This window comes from Aptenodytes patagonicus, chromosome 5, assembly GCF_965638725.1.
Source record: "Aptenodytes patagonicus chromosome 5, bAptPat1.pri.cur, whole genome shotgun sequence".
Lineage (NCBI taxonomy): Eukaryota > Metazoa > Chordata > Aves > Sphenisciformes > Spheniscidae > Aptenodytes > Aptenodytes patagonicus.
Window position 1 is genome coordinate 67,737,875 of NC_134953.1, and position 12,682 is coordinate 67,750,556.

The following is a 12,682-nucleotide window of genomic DNA, read 5'->3' on the forward strand; positions in this document are numbered from 1 at the left end:
TGAGAAAAGCAATTTACTGTGTTCCTGTTCCAGGGAGAAGTATCACCCAGAAGGACAGCAAAAGAGGTGAGAAACTACTGAGAAATTGGAAAGACAGTTTTCTTCTTCTGTAACATGTTGTTTTCTTTATATCTGAAAAGTCTAGGTACATAGAGGAGCTGCAGTCCTTATTCAGGCAAAATTATGCCAAAAAGATAACAGGAATATATAACTAAAGAATGAAGGGTTAAACTGATAACATGTATAAAGAATTATGCATTGATTTATCGAACAGGTTCTAGATTTATCTATATAGCTCACTAATACGTAGTCTGTGTTTAGAGAAATTTTAGTCTCACAGACAAAATGTTTTTATCTTGCATTTCTGACCAAACTCTACAAAAGAGGTAGAAAATAATGGATCAGATTCTTAGCTACAAATTAGCATAGCCTCAACAAAGGCAAGTTATCAATGTAATTGATCCAGCTCAGGTGCTGACCACTACTAGCTCACTTGCAGCTGTATTAAATGTGTAATTTCCAAGTGTGCAAAACAATCTGCAAGTTTTAGAACTAATCAATCTTTTCTTCAAATCTAGTGAAGCAGAGGAATGGCTCTTGGAAGGGTTCAAAGATAAATTCAGGTTGGTCTAAGAAATTTAAAATCATTTTCTTAAATACTGAAAATTATAACACGTTTTCATAAATAGCCTGAATTATTGGTGGCTTTTATCACTTGCCACCGAACCTCAAAAATATGTAGCAGAAGTATAAGTGTTCAGATATAAGCAAAGAGAAAGGGAGAATGTGTGTCTTAATATTTATGTGTGCATCTTTGCTGAGCATTTTTTATTTGGTTATATATGTAGCTTTTTTAAACCAGTCCTTCCTTTTAATGTAATGGCTTCTCCTAGAAATAAAGGTTATAAATAAAGACTTCTCTCCATACAGGAAAAAGAACCGAACAACAATGCTGAGGTTTGCTGTCACCCTCTTTGCTGTCATAACGTCATCTACCTGTCAAAAATACGGATGTCTGGAAGGGGACACCCACAAACTGAAACCAAGTCCTGAGCCAAATATGCATGAATGCACTCTGTACTCTAAATGTAAGAGTGGTTTAAATTTTGCCAAATATAGTCTAGAAGTACAGCTTTGTACACACTAATTGTTTTGGCAGTTCCCTTAATTTCTCAAAAATATATAAGATGCAGTATACATTGCATTTGAAAAGCTTCCTTCATTGGCATTCTGCTGCATGCAAACCGAGAGTAAGATTCTGGTTCTTAACAAAGACAACTGCAAAACTCATTGACTTCATTTGTTATCTTTAAAAAATTCTGATGCAGTTTACTTTTCTTGTAGCTCCATCTGCTTAAAAAAGTTTACAGCGAAGATGAATTTGGTTTATTGTGATTAAGGATAAAAATTAATTAATTGTAGCAGACACCAAATGGGAAAGGTTGAAATCAAAATTCTATAGTGAGCAAAGTATAGTATTTATTACATTTCTTCAACTCTCTCTTTATGTTTGGTAGCTTTCGAAGTTAGTATCCCTCAGGATATAACATCTGGCAGAACACTAGTAAAATTCTTGGGCCTCTCTGGGCACACCTTGACAAAGCACTGTTGATGCCAGTCCACCTCACTTAGCATTTACACTGCTACTTCCAAAACCAAAAATGTTAGAGCTTGAGTACATCTTCTAGTTAGTGCTAAGAGACTTTATCATGTTATGGACCGAAACAGATTCATCTTACATTTTGAGTCTTCCAAATACAATATTAAAGAAAATCCTTATTGCAAGATCTCTGTTTCATTTCTAACAGCTTCCTGTTGCTATGCAGACTTCACAGAGCAATTGGCTCATTCCCCAGTAATTAAAGTAAACAACAGCTACTGGAACAGATGTGGGCAGCTCAGTAAATCGTAAGTCAGCTTTGATGTTGTCTGTGTCCTGGTTCAATAGATCTGTGCTGTAGCAGCCACACAGCTAATTGTAACTCCCCCTGGAGTTGCTGATGGACAGTCCCTAGGTTGCCCTAGAGATTATGCCACCCAGCCTAGTTCCCATCATCTTGTCTCTACACCTGACCAACGTCTGGCTTTTCTTCTTCCCTCACAAAAGCCCATGAATCCCTAAGTATATCCTATTTGTGCAGAAGGATTTATGCCATTTTATCAAGAAAGGGTTATGTTTTTTCAAGTTTGCTTTCAGTATAGAACCAGATCTAGCAGTGCAAAGCAGTCATAAACCCAGTAGGTAACAACCATACCGCACCTCTGTAGCTCTCCAAAGCAACCATCACATACCAGTGAGTGTGACCCCTAGTCAATACAGACCAGGCTTCTTCCTTTGTTTAGAAAGCAGATCAACTAGAGTATTAAATCTCGCAAACAAAATGCACAAGAGTCCAGAAATGAAACATCTGAATATTTAGAATAAAAATTCTTGTAGTCCTGTGAGTTTTGTAACCATGAAGAATGTCTTCATAATTAAGATTTTTAGTACCCCGTTAGATGTTAGAGCTGTGAAACATGGCAAGTTATAGAACTAAAAGAATGAAAGCACAAAACAATTAAGCAAAAACAGATGTTCAAAAGTAACAGCTATTGCCTGCCACTCCCAGAAGAGCAGCAACAGTATGCGTTTTTAAGTAACTTCAGCTGGGCTCTGGGAAAAGCTAAAGATTAGCGAAACCATGAAGCTACAGCGTAGAATAAGTTTTGTACTATAGTTTTAAACTACATTTTATTATTGCCCGGAATCGTTCTTGCCAGGAAAACTCAAGGCCTCAAAAATTTACAGAAGGCTTACACAAATAGGGCTGAAATACGCATGGAAACATTTGTGCACTCTTTAGCTGGCTATGGTAATTGCACGGTCAGAGTCTGTACACAATGCCAAAGGAATGAGTTTGGAACCTAGACACTAACAGGGCGAAAGGATGCTTTTCTATGTTTTTCTCCTAATCTATAGTATTGCATCCACATCAAAGCGGGCCTAGAAAACTGAGGCTATAGCCTTGATGCTAAGAAACAAGTTTATTTGTGGCTTTTCTCACCCACCACAGCTGTGAAGTGTTCACGAAGAAAATTGAGTGCTTTTACCGATGTTCTCCACATGCTGCTCACTGGATCCATCCCAGCTACACTGCTGCTATTCAGTCTGTTCCACTGTGTCAAAGTTTTTGTGATGACTGGTAGGTTCAGCTTTTTATTGAAGTATTTTTATTTAGCTTTAATATGCCTGTGTTACTAGGGTGTCAAGGAGCATGGGTGGATGAAGCACAGATCTCCCAATCAAGTAGCACTAAGATTCGATGGTGTTGCATCACTTTTATGCCTTTTCTCTTGTTCTTCCTCTTCATTTCTTGTTTGTCATCTCTACTTTTTCCTCTGCTAAGCTACTACCCCCAAAATAATAATGACACAGGCTGAATGCGGGATGGAGTCACTAAACTGTGTCAGAGTTTAGTGACTCGGGGACAGCACTGCCATGCTCTCCGTTAGGATGCAGTGCAGTGGCATCAGAACTGCCTGACGTGACGGAGGAGCTCTCACCATGTTGACAGGCACTAACGTCAGGCAGTTCTAACAGCAGTGAGGGCCCGCCCAACCTTTGAAAAGTCCATGCCTGTGAGTTAGCATTTATGCAGTTAGCATTTTAAATCTAAATACTTGATCATGACATGATACATTTCTTTTATATGTATAAAATGCACTACGAAATCATGAAAGCAGCCACTTTCTGTATGTTTTCAATTAATTCATATAACAAATTAGCTTAATTCCTTAATTTTTCACCCTTGGCCTTTTCTCTTCCCTTCCATCATCCCTCTCTCTAAAACCACTTCTAAAAGCCTGAATCTCGGAGAAACTTGCAGCCACGTAATGCTAAAAGTATTAATAGCAATGAGCAAGCATAATAGCATTTAATTTTTTTTCCCCAAAATACAGCATCAGGGAATCACATTATTTTTTGGTGCAAGACATGTAGTGGGACAACCCAGCACCCGTCTGTCCTTAGTCTTGGGGTAGGAGCATTATATCCAGGTGGGGTACTGCGATTTTTTCAGTGGTACACATATCTCTCCCTCCCTCCCTTCCTCCCTCCCTGTTATGAGATGTTGAAGCTTAAATAACGTCATATAAATCTCAGTACCATATTAATGTTGTGCCTAGTAACTACAGTAACTTGTCTGTATGGTTAAATTGGTGTGAAGCATAGTACAAACAGCACAGGCTGTGTTCCTACTGTAGGATTGTAACTGGTAGCATCCCTTGAAAGTAATGAACTGGGAATGTCTGAATCCCTTAGGCTGCTCTGAAAATCACAGAAAATGGGTTTAATACTTCTAAAAACGTTATAAAAGAGCTTTTCTTGGAAGCACAGAAAACACAGTACACACAGCAGTGCATGGTCAGGTTCTCTTGCACTGCTCTGTACAGTGCTTTCCCTAGTCGTTATGCAACTTGAATATTATGGACACATGGATCCACTTTCACTCTTATCTTCTCTCCAAGGGCAAAGTCATGTATGCAGTGCAGTATTTTGGTAGGATTTGTCTTTAAATATGTCTCCATTGCCTTGTGCCAGAGAAGGAAATAAGAAGCATAGCTTGCATTTGTAATGGAAGATAGTGAGAAGGGCTGATGTATTTCTTAGCTTCCCTAGAGTTTCCTCTAGTAAGGAATTTTATTTCTGTGTTAGGAAACTCCATGTGCCTCAGGAACAGATTCGTCATGTGCAGTCTTCCTTCCTAAATTTTTGGTAATCTTCTAAACTGAATCCAGATTATTGACCTCCTTGAAGATAAAGACTGAGACCTTGAATTTGCCTCAGTGCTCAGAATCTCAAAGCTCAGAACCAAATATTACCAAAATTTGAAAGCATTTGGTTATTAAAGCATTGGAGTTGCCAGTGAGCTTTAGAATAGATCTAACAGGCAAAGCGATAGAATACCAATATCTAAAACAAATGTATCCCAAATTAAGTAGCACACAAAGTCATCACCAAATTGCTATATCCAGTGAAAGTGTAAAGATGAAAGACAATATATCCTGTAAGTTTAGTTTGCATCTATGACTGGTTTAAGCCAGCCTTAGTATATATGAGATTTATACCAAAGTGTATATAGCGGGTCAGTATTATATAGCAAAACCATCAGTGTCCCCTGGCTATTGCCAGAACCTCCAGGTAACTAGCATTTGTAACTTTTGTTGTTGGAAAGTGTGGGGGGTGTGATTGAGAGCTGCTGCACAGGAAAAACTGACCCTTTTCCAGCATAGAGTCTCCTGGCAAAGAGTAGGGTCTACTCTAAACAAATACTGAACAATGATCTGTTGCCCCTCTTGGCATCATAGATGCCTGGCCTGAATCAAAAATGTAATGATGACCCATTACTGTTCATGCTAGTCTGTGTGCCTGCCTAATGCCAATGTCAAACCCATTCCATCACCCTGCTTAAGGCCTGAGGCTAGAAAAGAGCCTGAACAGAATTCCCACTCTTTCTGGTGATTTAAAGTAACATTTTTTTCATGTTCTATTCACTGGAGTCCCTTTAGCATGCTGTAGCACTGCTAGTGATGTGACCTACTTTCTCTACATGCCGTGAGTGTGCCTGCTGCATACTGTATGTCTTTGTGGCCAGAAATGTGCAGAGGATTCTGAATGAGCAGTGACTTCATTTAAAAGAAATTCATCTGACTAGCTTGGGGCCTGCCTTTTCTTCCTATTGTCTTAGGATTCCTTGCTCCCACTAGTCCTAAAACTATTGCTTTTGAAAGAGCCCGATGTACAAGCCATTGTGTATAGGGAACTAGTATGTTCAGGGAGGATCTTTTAAGTATTTATGTTTATGTTTCTCACGGGTTTTAATTAATGTTTGAAGAAACCACTTATGGGTTTCTGAACAGCAGAAATCAGACGTTTCATAAGGCACGATTTTTCATAAACTTAGTTTCATAATTACTTCCATCGGGATAAAGAAAAACTTGTAACAATAGCCTTGCTACCTGCTTATATACAAACCACAGAGTCAGGCAATAATCATAATTATGAAACATTTCATCTGACAATTCAATAGATATAGTGAATAAAAATATAAATACTTTAATAAACATATTTAATTCAAACTCCAGAGGAAACCAGATGCATAGCATGAGTGCCCCAGTTCAGTAAAACTCTGAAATACATATTCATAATTTGAAAAGTATAACTGAAGGTGACACTAATTTCAAAAGAAGCAATTCTGCCCTCTCCTCAGCCCCAAGGGCTGCTCATTCTTTCCCCTACCCTGTCTCCACCCATGTGCCAGCGGCACTGTCTGAGAGGCCATGAAGCAACCCTGGTCTGGGAACCCATCAGGCTGAAAAATATTTAGCCAAATAAAAAAGGAAACCAAAAAAGAAGACTGTGGGAAGGGCACAACTGCTTTAGGTGGAAATGCTAGTATTAGGCAGCTCACAGTAGATATTGATCGACTTTGCTAGAAAGCAATGAATTTAAGTGCATGCATAAAGGACATGCCTACATGGCTTGAAGAATCAAGAGCTAATTGGTGAATCTGATGCTGGTATGTGGAGAGTTCATAGACGGTGATTAACAAAAAGTTTGCATTGATGCTCCTAACTGGTGTGCCTTCAAGCAGGCAAAGTGACTAGCATTAGAGAAACAGCTGTCACTGGGGAGTTACCTCTGTGTGTCTTTCTCAGTCAGGGTACACAGCAGCTAACAAACAACAAACCCATTATTCTTATAGTCCCTAGTCCCAAATCCAGTCATGGCACAAACTGGTAGGACCTGCCTATTAGTGTCACATTATATTAATTTATCAAATTGCAGCCTATTATTTCCAGCAGAGCCCCTACCTCTGGCAACAGATTCATGGATGAACACATTTGGGAATACGTGTCTTCTGCCCTAGACCTGTTTAGTTCAGGCCTTGGTTACCCTCCATCTGTTACTGCTCTTTCTCCCTCTAAAAAAATCTGCAGATGTGCATGTTCTTACCTTTCTGCACGTGCAAATGTACTGCAATGTCTAGTTCTTGTAGTTCTATGACCACATGACAACTCATATTTCACTTAAAAATGTAAGTCTGCAGCCCTCGTTATATCAAAGTAGTTTTGGAAACGTGACCCTGAAGATTAAAAATGATAACATTTATGAACAGAAAATATATCCAAAGGCATTAATTATAAATACCATGCTGAACTACACTAACTTTTTGAAGTTAGTGCCTCATGGTTTTGGCACTCTTGGTTACTGGTGTGAATAGTCCGCCTGAAGCCATTGAGAATAAATTTAAGTAGATGTTAACTGATTTGCAGAAAGTGATCTTTAAGAAAGGTAAGAGCCAAGAAGTAGAACATAAAAAGAAGTGGAAGGAAGGAAATTATGTAGGATAATGGTAAGTCATGAGATCTCTCATCACGTAGACCAGCCAGTTGCATACCATACTCGTTCCAGGCCATTTATAGGCTTTTTTTTACATTACGGCTTACAAGTTAAAAATAACTTAAAATTTAAAATTTTAGACCTATACCCTACGAGACTCTTATCTTTCCTCCTTCACTTCAAGTTTAACTTCTTTGAAAACGTCATTCTGAGGCTGACAGCCTATTAGTTTATATGATTTTGTTGTTTGTGGATTTTCCTTATTTCAGTGCTCATTCCTCATAGCAACCCCCTGCCCAGGCAATATCATGCTTCTTTTCCCATATTAATTCATAAATACAAACTTTCCCCACATCTCCCTCAAGTGACAGTTCACTCTTAGCGTACCTGTGCTCTGTCACAATATTGAACATCAGCATTCATGAAACTCCCTCCCACACAGTATTTCCTCCACTCAGTAACATCAGCGGACATAACCAAGCAGAAAACACTGCATGAATGAGTGTTGCTCCTCAGAACATGAGCCCTTTACTTAAGTCTGTGAGTATAAAACACAGTGGGTGAACTGTTTAGTTTTCATTGGGATTTAGGTCTTCCTGGCCAGCTCAGAGTTTATGTACATGTCAAGCTAAGATAATGTGCACATTTCTTGAAGATCTGTTGCTAAGCTGCACTGTGTGACCATACCACGTTACTAGCATAGCCCACGTAGGCTTTCTGAGTTGAATCTGAGTCCACTGAAAAAAAAGTGAGAGAAATAACTGTATCTTCCACACTAATCTCCATGAAGGTACGAAGCCTGCAAAGATGATTCCATATGTGTTCATAACTGGCTGACGGACTGGGAATGGGATGAAAGTGGAGAAAACCACTGTAAGAATAAATGTATTCCATATAGTGAGGTAAGAAAACCTGATCAACTGGAGCAGAAAAAATGGCATTAAGAGTTCTTTTTTTTTTCCTGAATATATGGGTGTAAAATGCAACAGGTGAATTATTTTTACTTCAGCAGTTTCAAGCCATACCTACATCAGACTTTTTAAGTATATAAATTTTAAAACATTTATATTTATGTAGATTGCTTACTCTAAGTATATATACATTTAATTAATCACTATTCATACCACTTCTGAAACAAAAGTAAAAGTTCAGGCAGCACTGATACTTTAACCACAGTGGGGTTTAGAAAGTAAAAGATAAATGAACTTTGTTCATACAACAGAGGCACTGAGATGCATTTTATAAGGTTCCTTACATACTGTGGGGCTTTATACACCTCTCTTTTTAAATTGGGACGTAAGTTCCCAAATCACTATGGAATTTTTAAGGTTTTCTTGCCTATTAGGCATCTTTGCCCTTTTCTCTATTTTACCTTGTTATGTTCAAGTCCTTCTCCATCTTCCAAATGCCTAAGTCCTGACATTCTTCTAATTGTCTCCCTTTTGTCCTCCATAGACCTATCGTATCTCTGATGTGTGTTCTCCATCGTGTCTGCCAATGGCTAGGCAGGGCTAACTTTGTTCTATATCACTCTGATGGTTAAAGAGCAGCACTGACAAGCTTTCTGAGAGCTCATCCCATCTTTCTGAGAAGGTTTAATGGTTGGGATAACTAATTTTATGAGCAAAAGTGTATAAAATTATAACTGACAAGACTTATAGGAGCAAGGTTGCCTGGAACCTGATCTACAGACCTTTCAAGAGTCAGGTAGGATTTTCTTCTAGTGACTCAAGTAAGTTTAGCATCAGGGCAATATAATACAGCTCAAAACTGCTATACTTGTTTGAATATTTTTAACAGTTGAACTTCACTGAGTCCATGAAAACTGTCCAAATTGCAGAAGTAAACGAAATTTAAATGTAGTGCTTAGGCACCGGTGGTAAGGCTTGCAAAGATCCCAGATTCATTGTTTTGAATTCAATTCAAGTGCATGTACTTCCAGAAGTCAGTTCAGCAACTGATATAAGTGGAAGTCACAGTCCAGTTAGTGCAGGATTGCTGTCTGCCTTGCAAAAGTGACACTAATCAGCAAGCTCAGGAAGGTGGCCAAAAAACAAATGGGCTGCGGAAACTTACAGCTCAGTTTCCCAGATGTGCTAAATCATCAGTAGTTCCAGATGAAGTGGAAAACGAAATGATAATCTCTGTAAATAATCTCCAGTCCCTGTTCAAACTGTCCCTGGTCCAGAGATAGGAGTTTTTAACCTTGAATTCCCTTGTACTTATTTCTTAAAGAAAATATACCATCTGCAGGGAAAAACATGCAGCAAATCCAGAGGTCTTATCACTTGAAGCCAGGCGCAGCTATTCCTAAACTAAATGGAACCACACCCTAAACTGCCCATGTTTTTCACCAAAAATAGGCTTGCATGGTAAGTAAGAATAAAGATGAAGTTTCTTCAGAGAAATTAAAAAAACACATTTCCCATATGAAAATTACATGATATACAAGCACTAGACTCGCTTGGTTTGGACTCAACTCATGGAAAAGAAAGTTACTGTTACCCAGAAGCACAAAGGGGTCTCCAGTGTCAGAGCATTGTGGGCAGATGCTTATCTTCTTTTGATGCCTCAGCTCATACGGAGGAGCAATCAGCAGCCCTATATTTGACGTATGCAAGTGGTTGTAAGGACTGTTTGGAACAAATGCTGAATATGGGACAAATGCTGAATGTTAAGAATGCACAATGGATCATAGCCAGTTTTAGCCTGGCTAAAATGAGGCACATTTTGTCATTGTTCCCCCAGCCGAGTGCTCCCCAAGCAATGTTAATGCATAGACTAGAACATCTTCCAAGAAGCTGAAGAATCAGAATCCTTTGCAGTAATTTAGGGACACGTTTGGTAAATGGGCTGTGTGCACTGTTTGTTTGCTGCAGCATTCTGGCTATGCTCTGATCTTTAAGCAGAGTTAGGAGGAAGGTCAAAATAAAATTGCCAACTTAGCTAGTAGAAGAGCATGATGAATACATGTTGCAGAACCTGTGGGACATAAGAATAGGATGTAGTCATGTCTCTTGCATACAGACCTAAGAAAATCCACGACAGCTTTTAATACTTTCTGGAATGATTAACTAAAAGCAGGTAGAAATCCAGGAACTGTACAGGAGCTGGAAGAAAATGTCTAATGCTGCTTAAAAGCACAGAAGTAGTGGGAAAGAAACAGCTAACATCTGCCTGCCCTGAGAACACACGGAGAGAACTAGATGCAGCAACCTTTCTATTTCTGACCCTGCATTGCTCCCAGTGCACTAGCCAACCTCCACACTCCTCCTCTAGCAACTGCAGCATCCATGGAGCAAGCCCTGGCTAGAGATGGCGTGAACTGAAAAGCTATTTTACAGACTACAGAGTCTTTGGGGCTATTTCGAATGGACTCTGTATTATTCACAAAGGACAGATTTCTAAGGCAAAAGTGATGATTATGATTTCTTCTCATCTGCCTTCCTGCACAGTATAGGTCAACATAGTTTTGCATGTGGGGAGACAGGGAGACACCTCATAAGAAGAACTTGTGGGAAATAGGTGGAGCAGAAGAAGCTGCAGGACTACAGATGCCCAGTTCCACTTCTGCATAATAGACTTAAATCTGTAATCATTAATTTTTTTCATACAGAGCAGCTTCCATGCAGAAACCTCCCAACCACAAACACAGGGCACCTTCTCCAAGATTCACAGCATCAGATCTTTACATGAGCTGGTGATGATGGTAAACCAGCACACCATCCAGAAATTACAGCACTAAGAGAAACACTGTAGGATTAAAGAATCAGCATCATGTGCAAGGACTGCTTGTACTGTTACAGATGAAACACAGCTTCCTTCAGAGACATGCTGGTGACACGGTCAAGGTGAATCAGTCAGTAATGGAACCCAGCAGTCCTGCTGCCTGGTCTGCTGTTTCAGTCATTAACACTCCCACTACTTAATTCCCAAGGCTTCTACTCCTGCCATCACTCCCAGCCCCAACTTCATTCTTAGCTTTGCTTCTGGGAGTACCTAAAGCTTCCTTTACAGAAACAGAAAAGATTGAACTTCAACCACAAACACATGGGAGAAATGCAGGCAAGATATATCCTGCCCACTCTGTGGCTGGACATGATAACTCCTAAGCTAATATTCTTTAGGCAGACTCAAGCTGGGTGGACATAAGGTTGTCACAATGTGAGCTTGGCAAGCAAGAAATACCTTTGTTGCGTGATTGTACAGGTCCTAGGACACAGGCCTTACAAAACAATGTAGTATCAGGAACAGGACAGATTCACTTGCAGAGAGTGCAAGAAGCTGCAGTTTACAATTTCTTGAGCCAGAAAGGCCGTTGCACCACTGGACACAGCACTTCGGAGGCTTGAAGAAAACTTCTTTTCTTCAAGCAATTTCTAAGTTATGTCCCTTCTCTTTGTCTGTGAGGTCCTGCCCAGTCACGATGTACATTGCAGCAAGCACAGTGACATCCCATGGAGCTGTGACTCCACTGGCCTGTCTCTAGCCTGTAGATACAAAGATTCCTGTATTCAAAACACTCAGTCTGGCGCTTTCAGCACTACTCGGATCCTGAGACATGTCAGAGTATCCTGACATGCTACAAGTTGTACAGGCTCTCACACACAGCTTTGGTCTGTTAGACCCAGAAAGCTAGCTGGGCTGTCAGCCCCAGGGTGGAAACAAAGGGCTGGCTACTGATCACTTTGCACTTTGTGTAATCACTTGCTCTCACAACAGCCAAATCTCTTTTGCCAGTTGTGGGACTGGATAACATTTTAAGATATCTCAGAAGTGATGAAGCATGGCACACAGCAAGACAGTGAATGACTGCAGACTGCTTTTTTATAATCTAGTACCAATTTTTAAAGAGTTATAAATATTTATCAATTTAATACAAACTTATTTTTAACTCAATTCTTTTTAAATTTAAATGATGCATTTCTTATTTGACACACAGATGTATGCAAATGGGACTGACATGTGCCAGACTATGTGGGGGGAGTCATTTAAGGTGAGCGAATCCTCCTGCCTCTGCTTGCAAATGAACATGAAGGACATGATGGCAATCAAGTATCTCCTCTCCGAAAGCTCAGAGGAAAGCTCCAGCATCAGCAGCAGCGAGGAGCATGCCTGCCAAAAGAGACTCCTGAAGTTTGAGAAACTAAAGGGAGACGAAGGGGAACAGACAAGATAAATGCTGGTGGATGTATATCAGGACGAGAGAAATCGTCATGGAGGCTGGGCTCAGGGCATCACGCAAGCCCGCTTTATCCCTTACTTCCTAGAACATAATAAATCAATGGCTGGTTATGTTAA

The 12,682-nt window shown here is 39.8% G+C and overlaps 1 protein-coding gene across 4 annotated transcripts; it reads left to right on the forward strand.

Annotated features, from left to right (window-relative positions):
* Positions 1–12,682, forward strand: LOC143160503 (riboflavin-binding protein). 4 transcript variants are annotated; one of them, XM_076338238.1, is made up of 7 exons: positions 1–66; positions 579–623; positions 931–1,088; positions 1,809–1,908; positions 3,054–3,182; positions 8,172–8,283; positions 12,324–12,682. In XM_076338238.1, the coding sequence occupies exons 3-7, from the start codon at positions 950–952 to the stop codon at positions 12,558–12,560; spliced, it is 717 nt and encodes a 238-aa protein (XP_076194353.1). In that variant the 5' UTR covers positions 1–66; positions 579–623; positions 931–949; the 3' UTR covers positions 12,561–12,682. The 4 variants fall into 4 exon arrangements, with proteins under 4 accessions (XP_076194353.1, XP_076194352.1, XP_076194350.1 ...); XM_076338237.1 differs by lacking the exon at positions 579–623 and having other exon boundaries at positions 12–66; positions 12,324–12,377; positions 12,455–12,682; XM_076338235.1 differs by lacking the exon at positions 579–623 and having other exon boundaries at positions 12–66.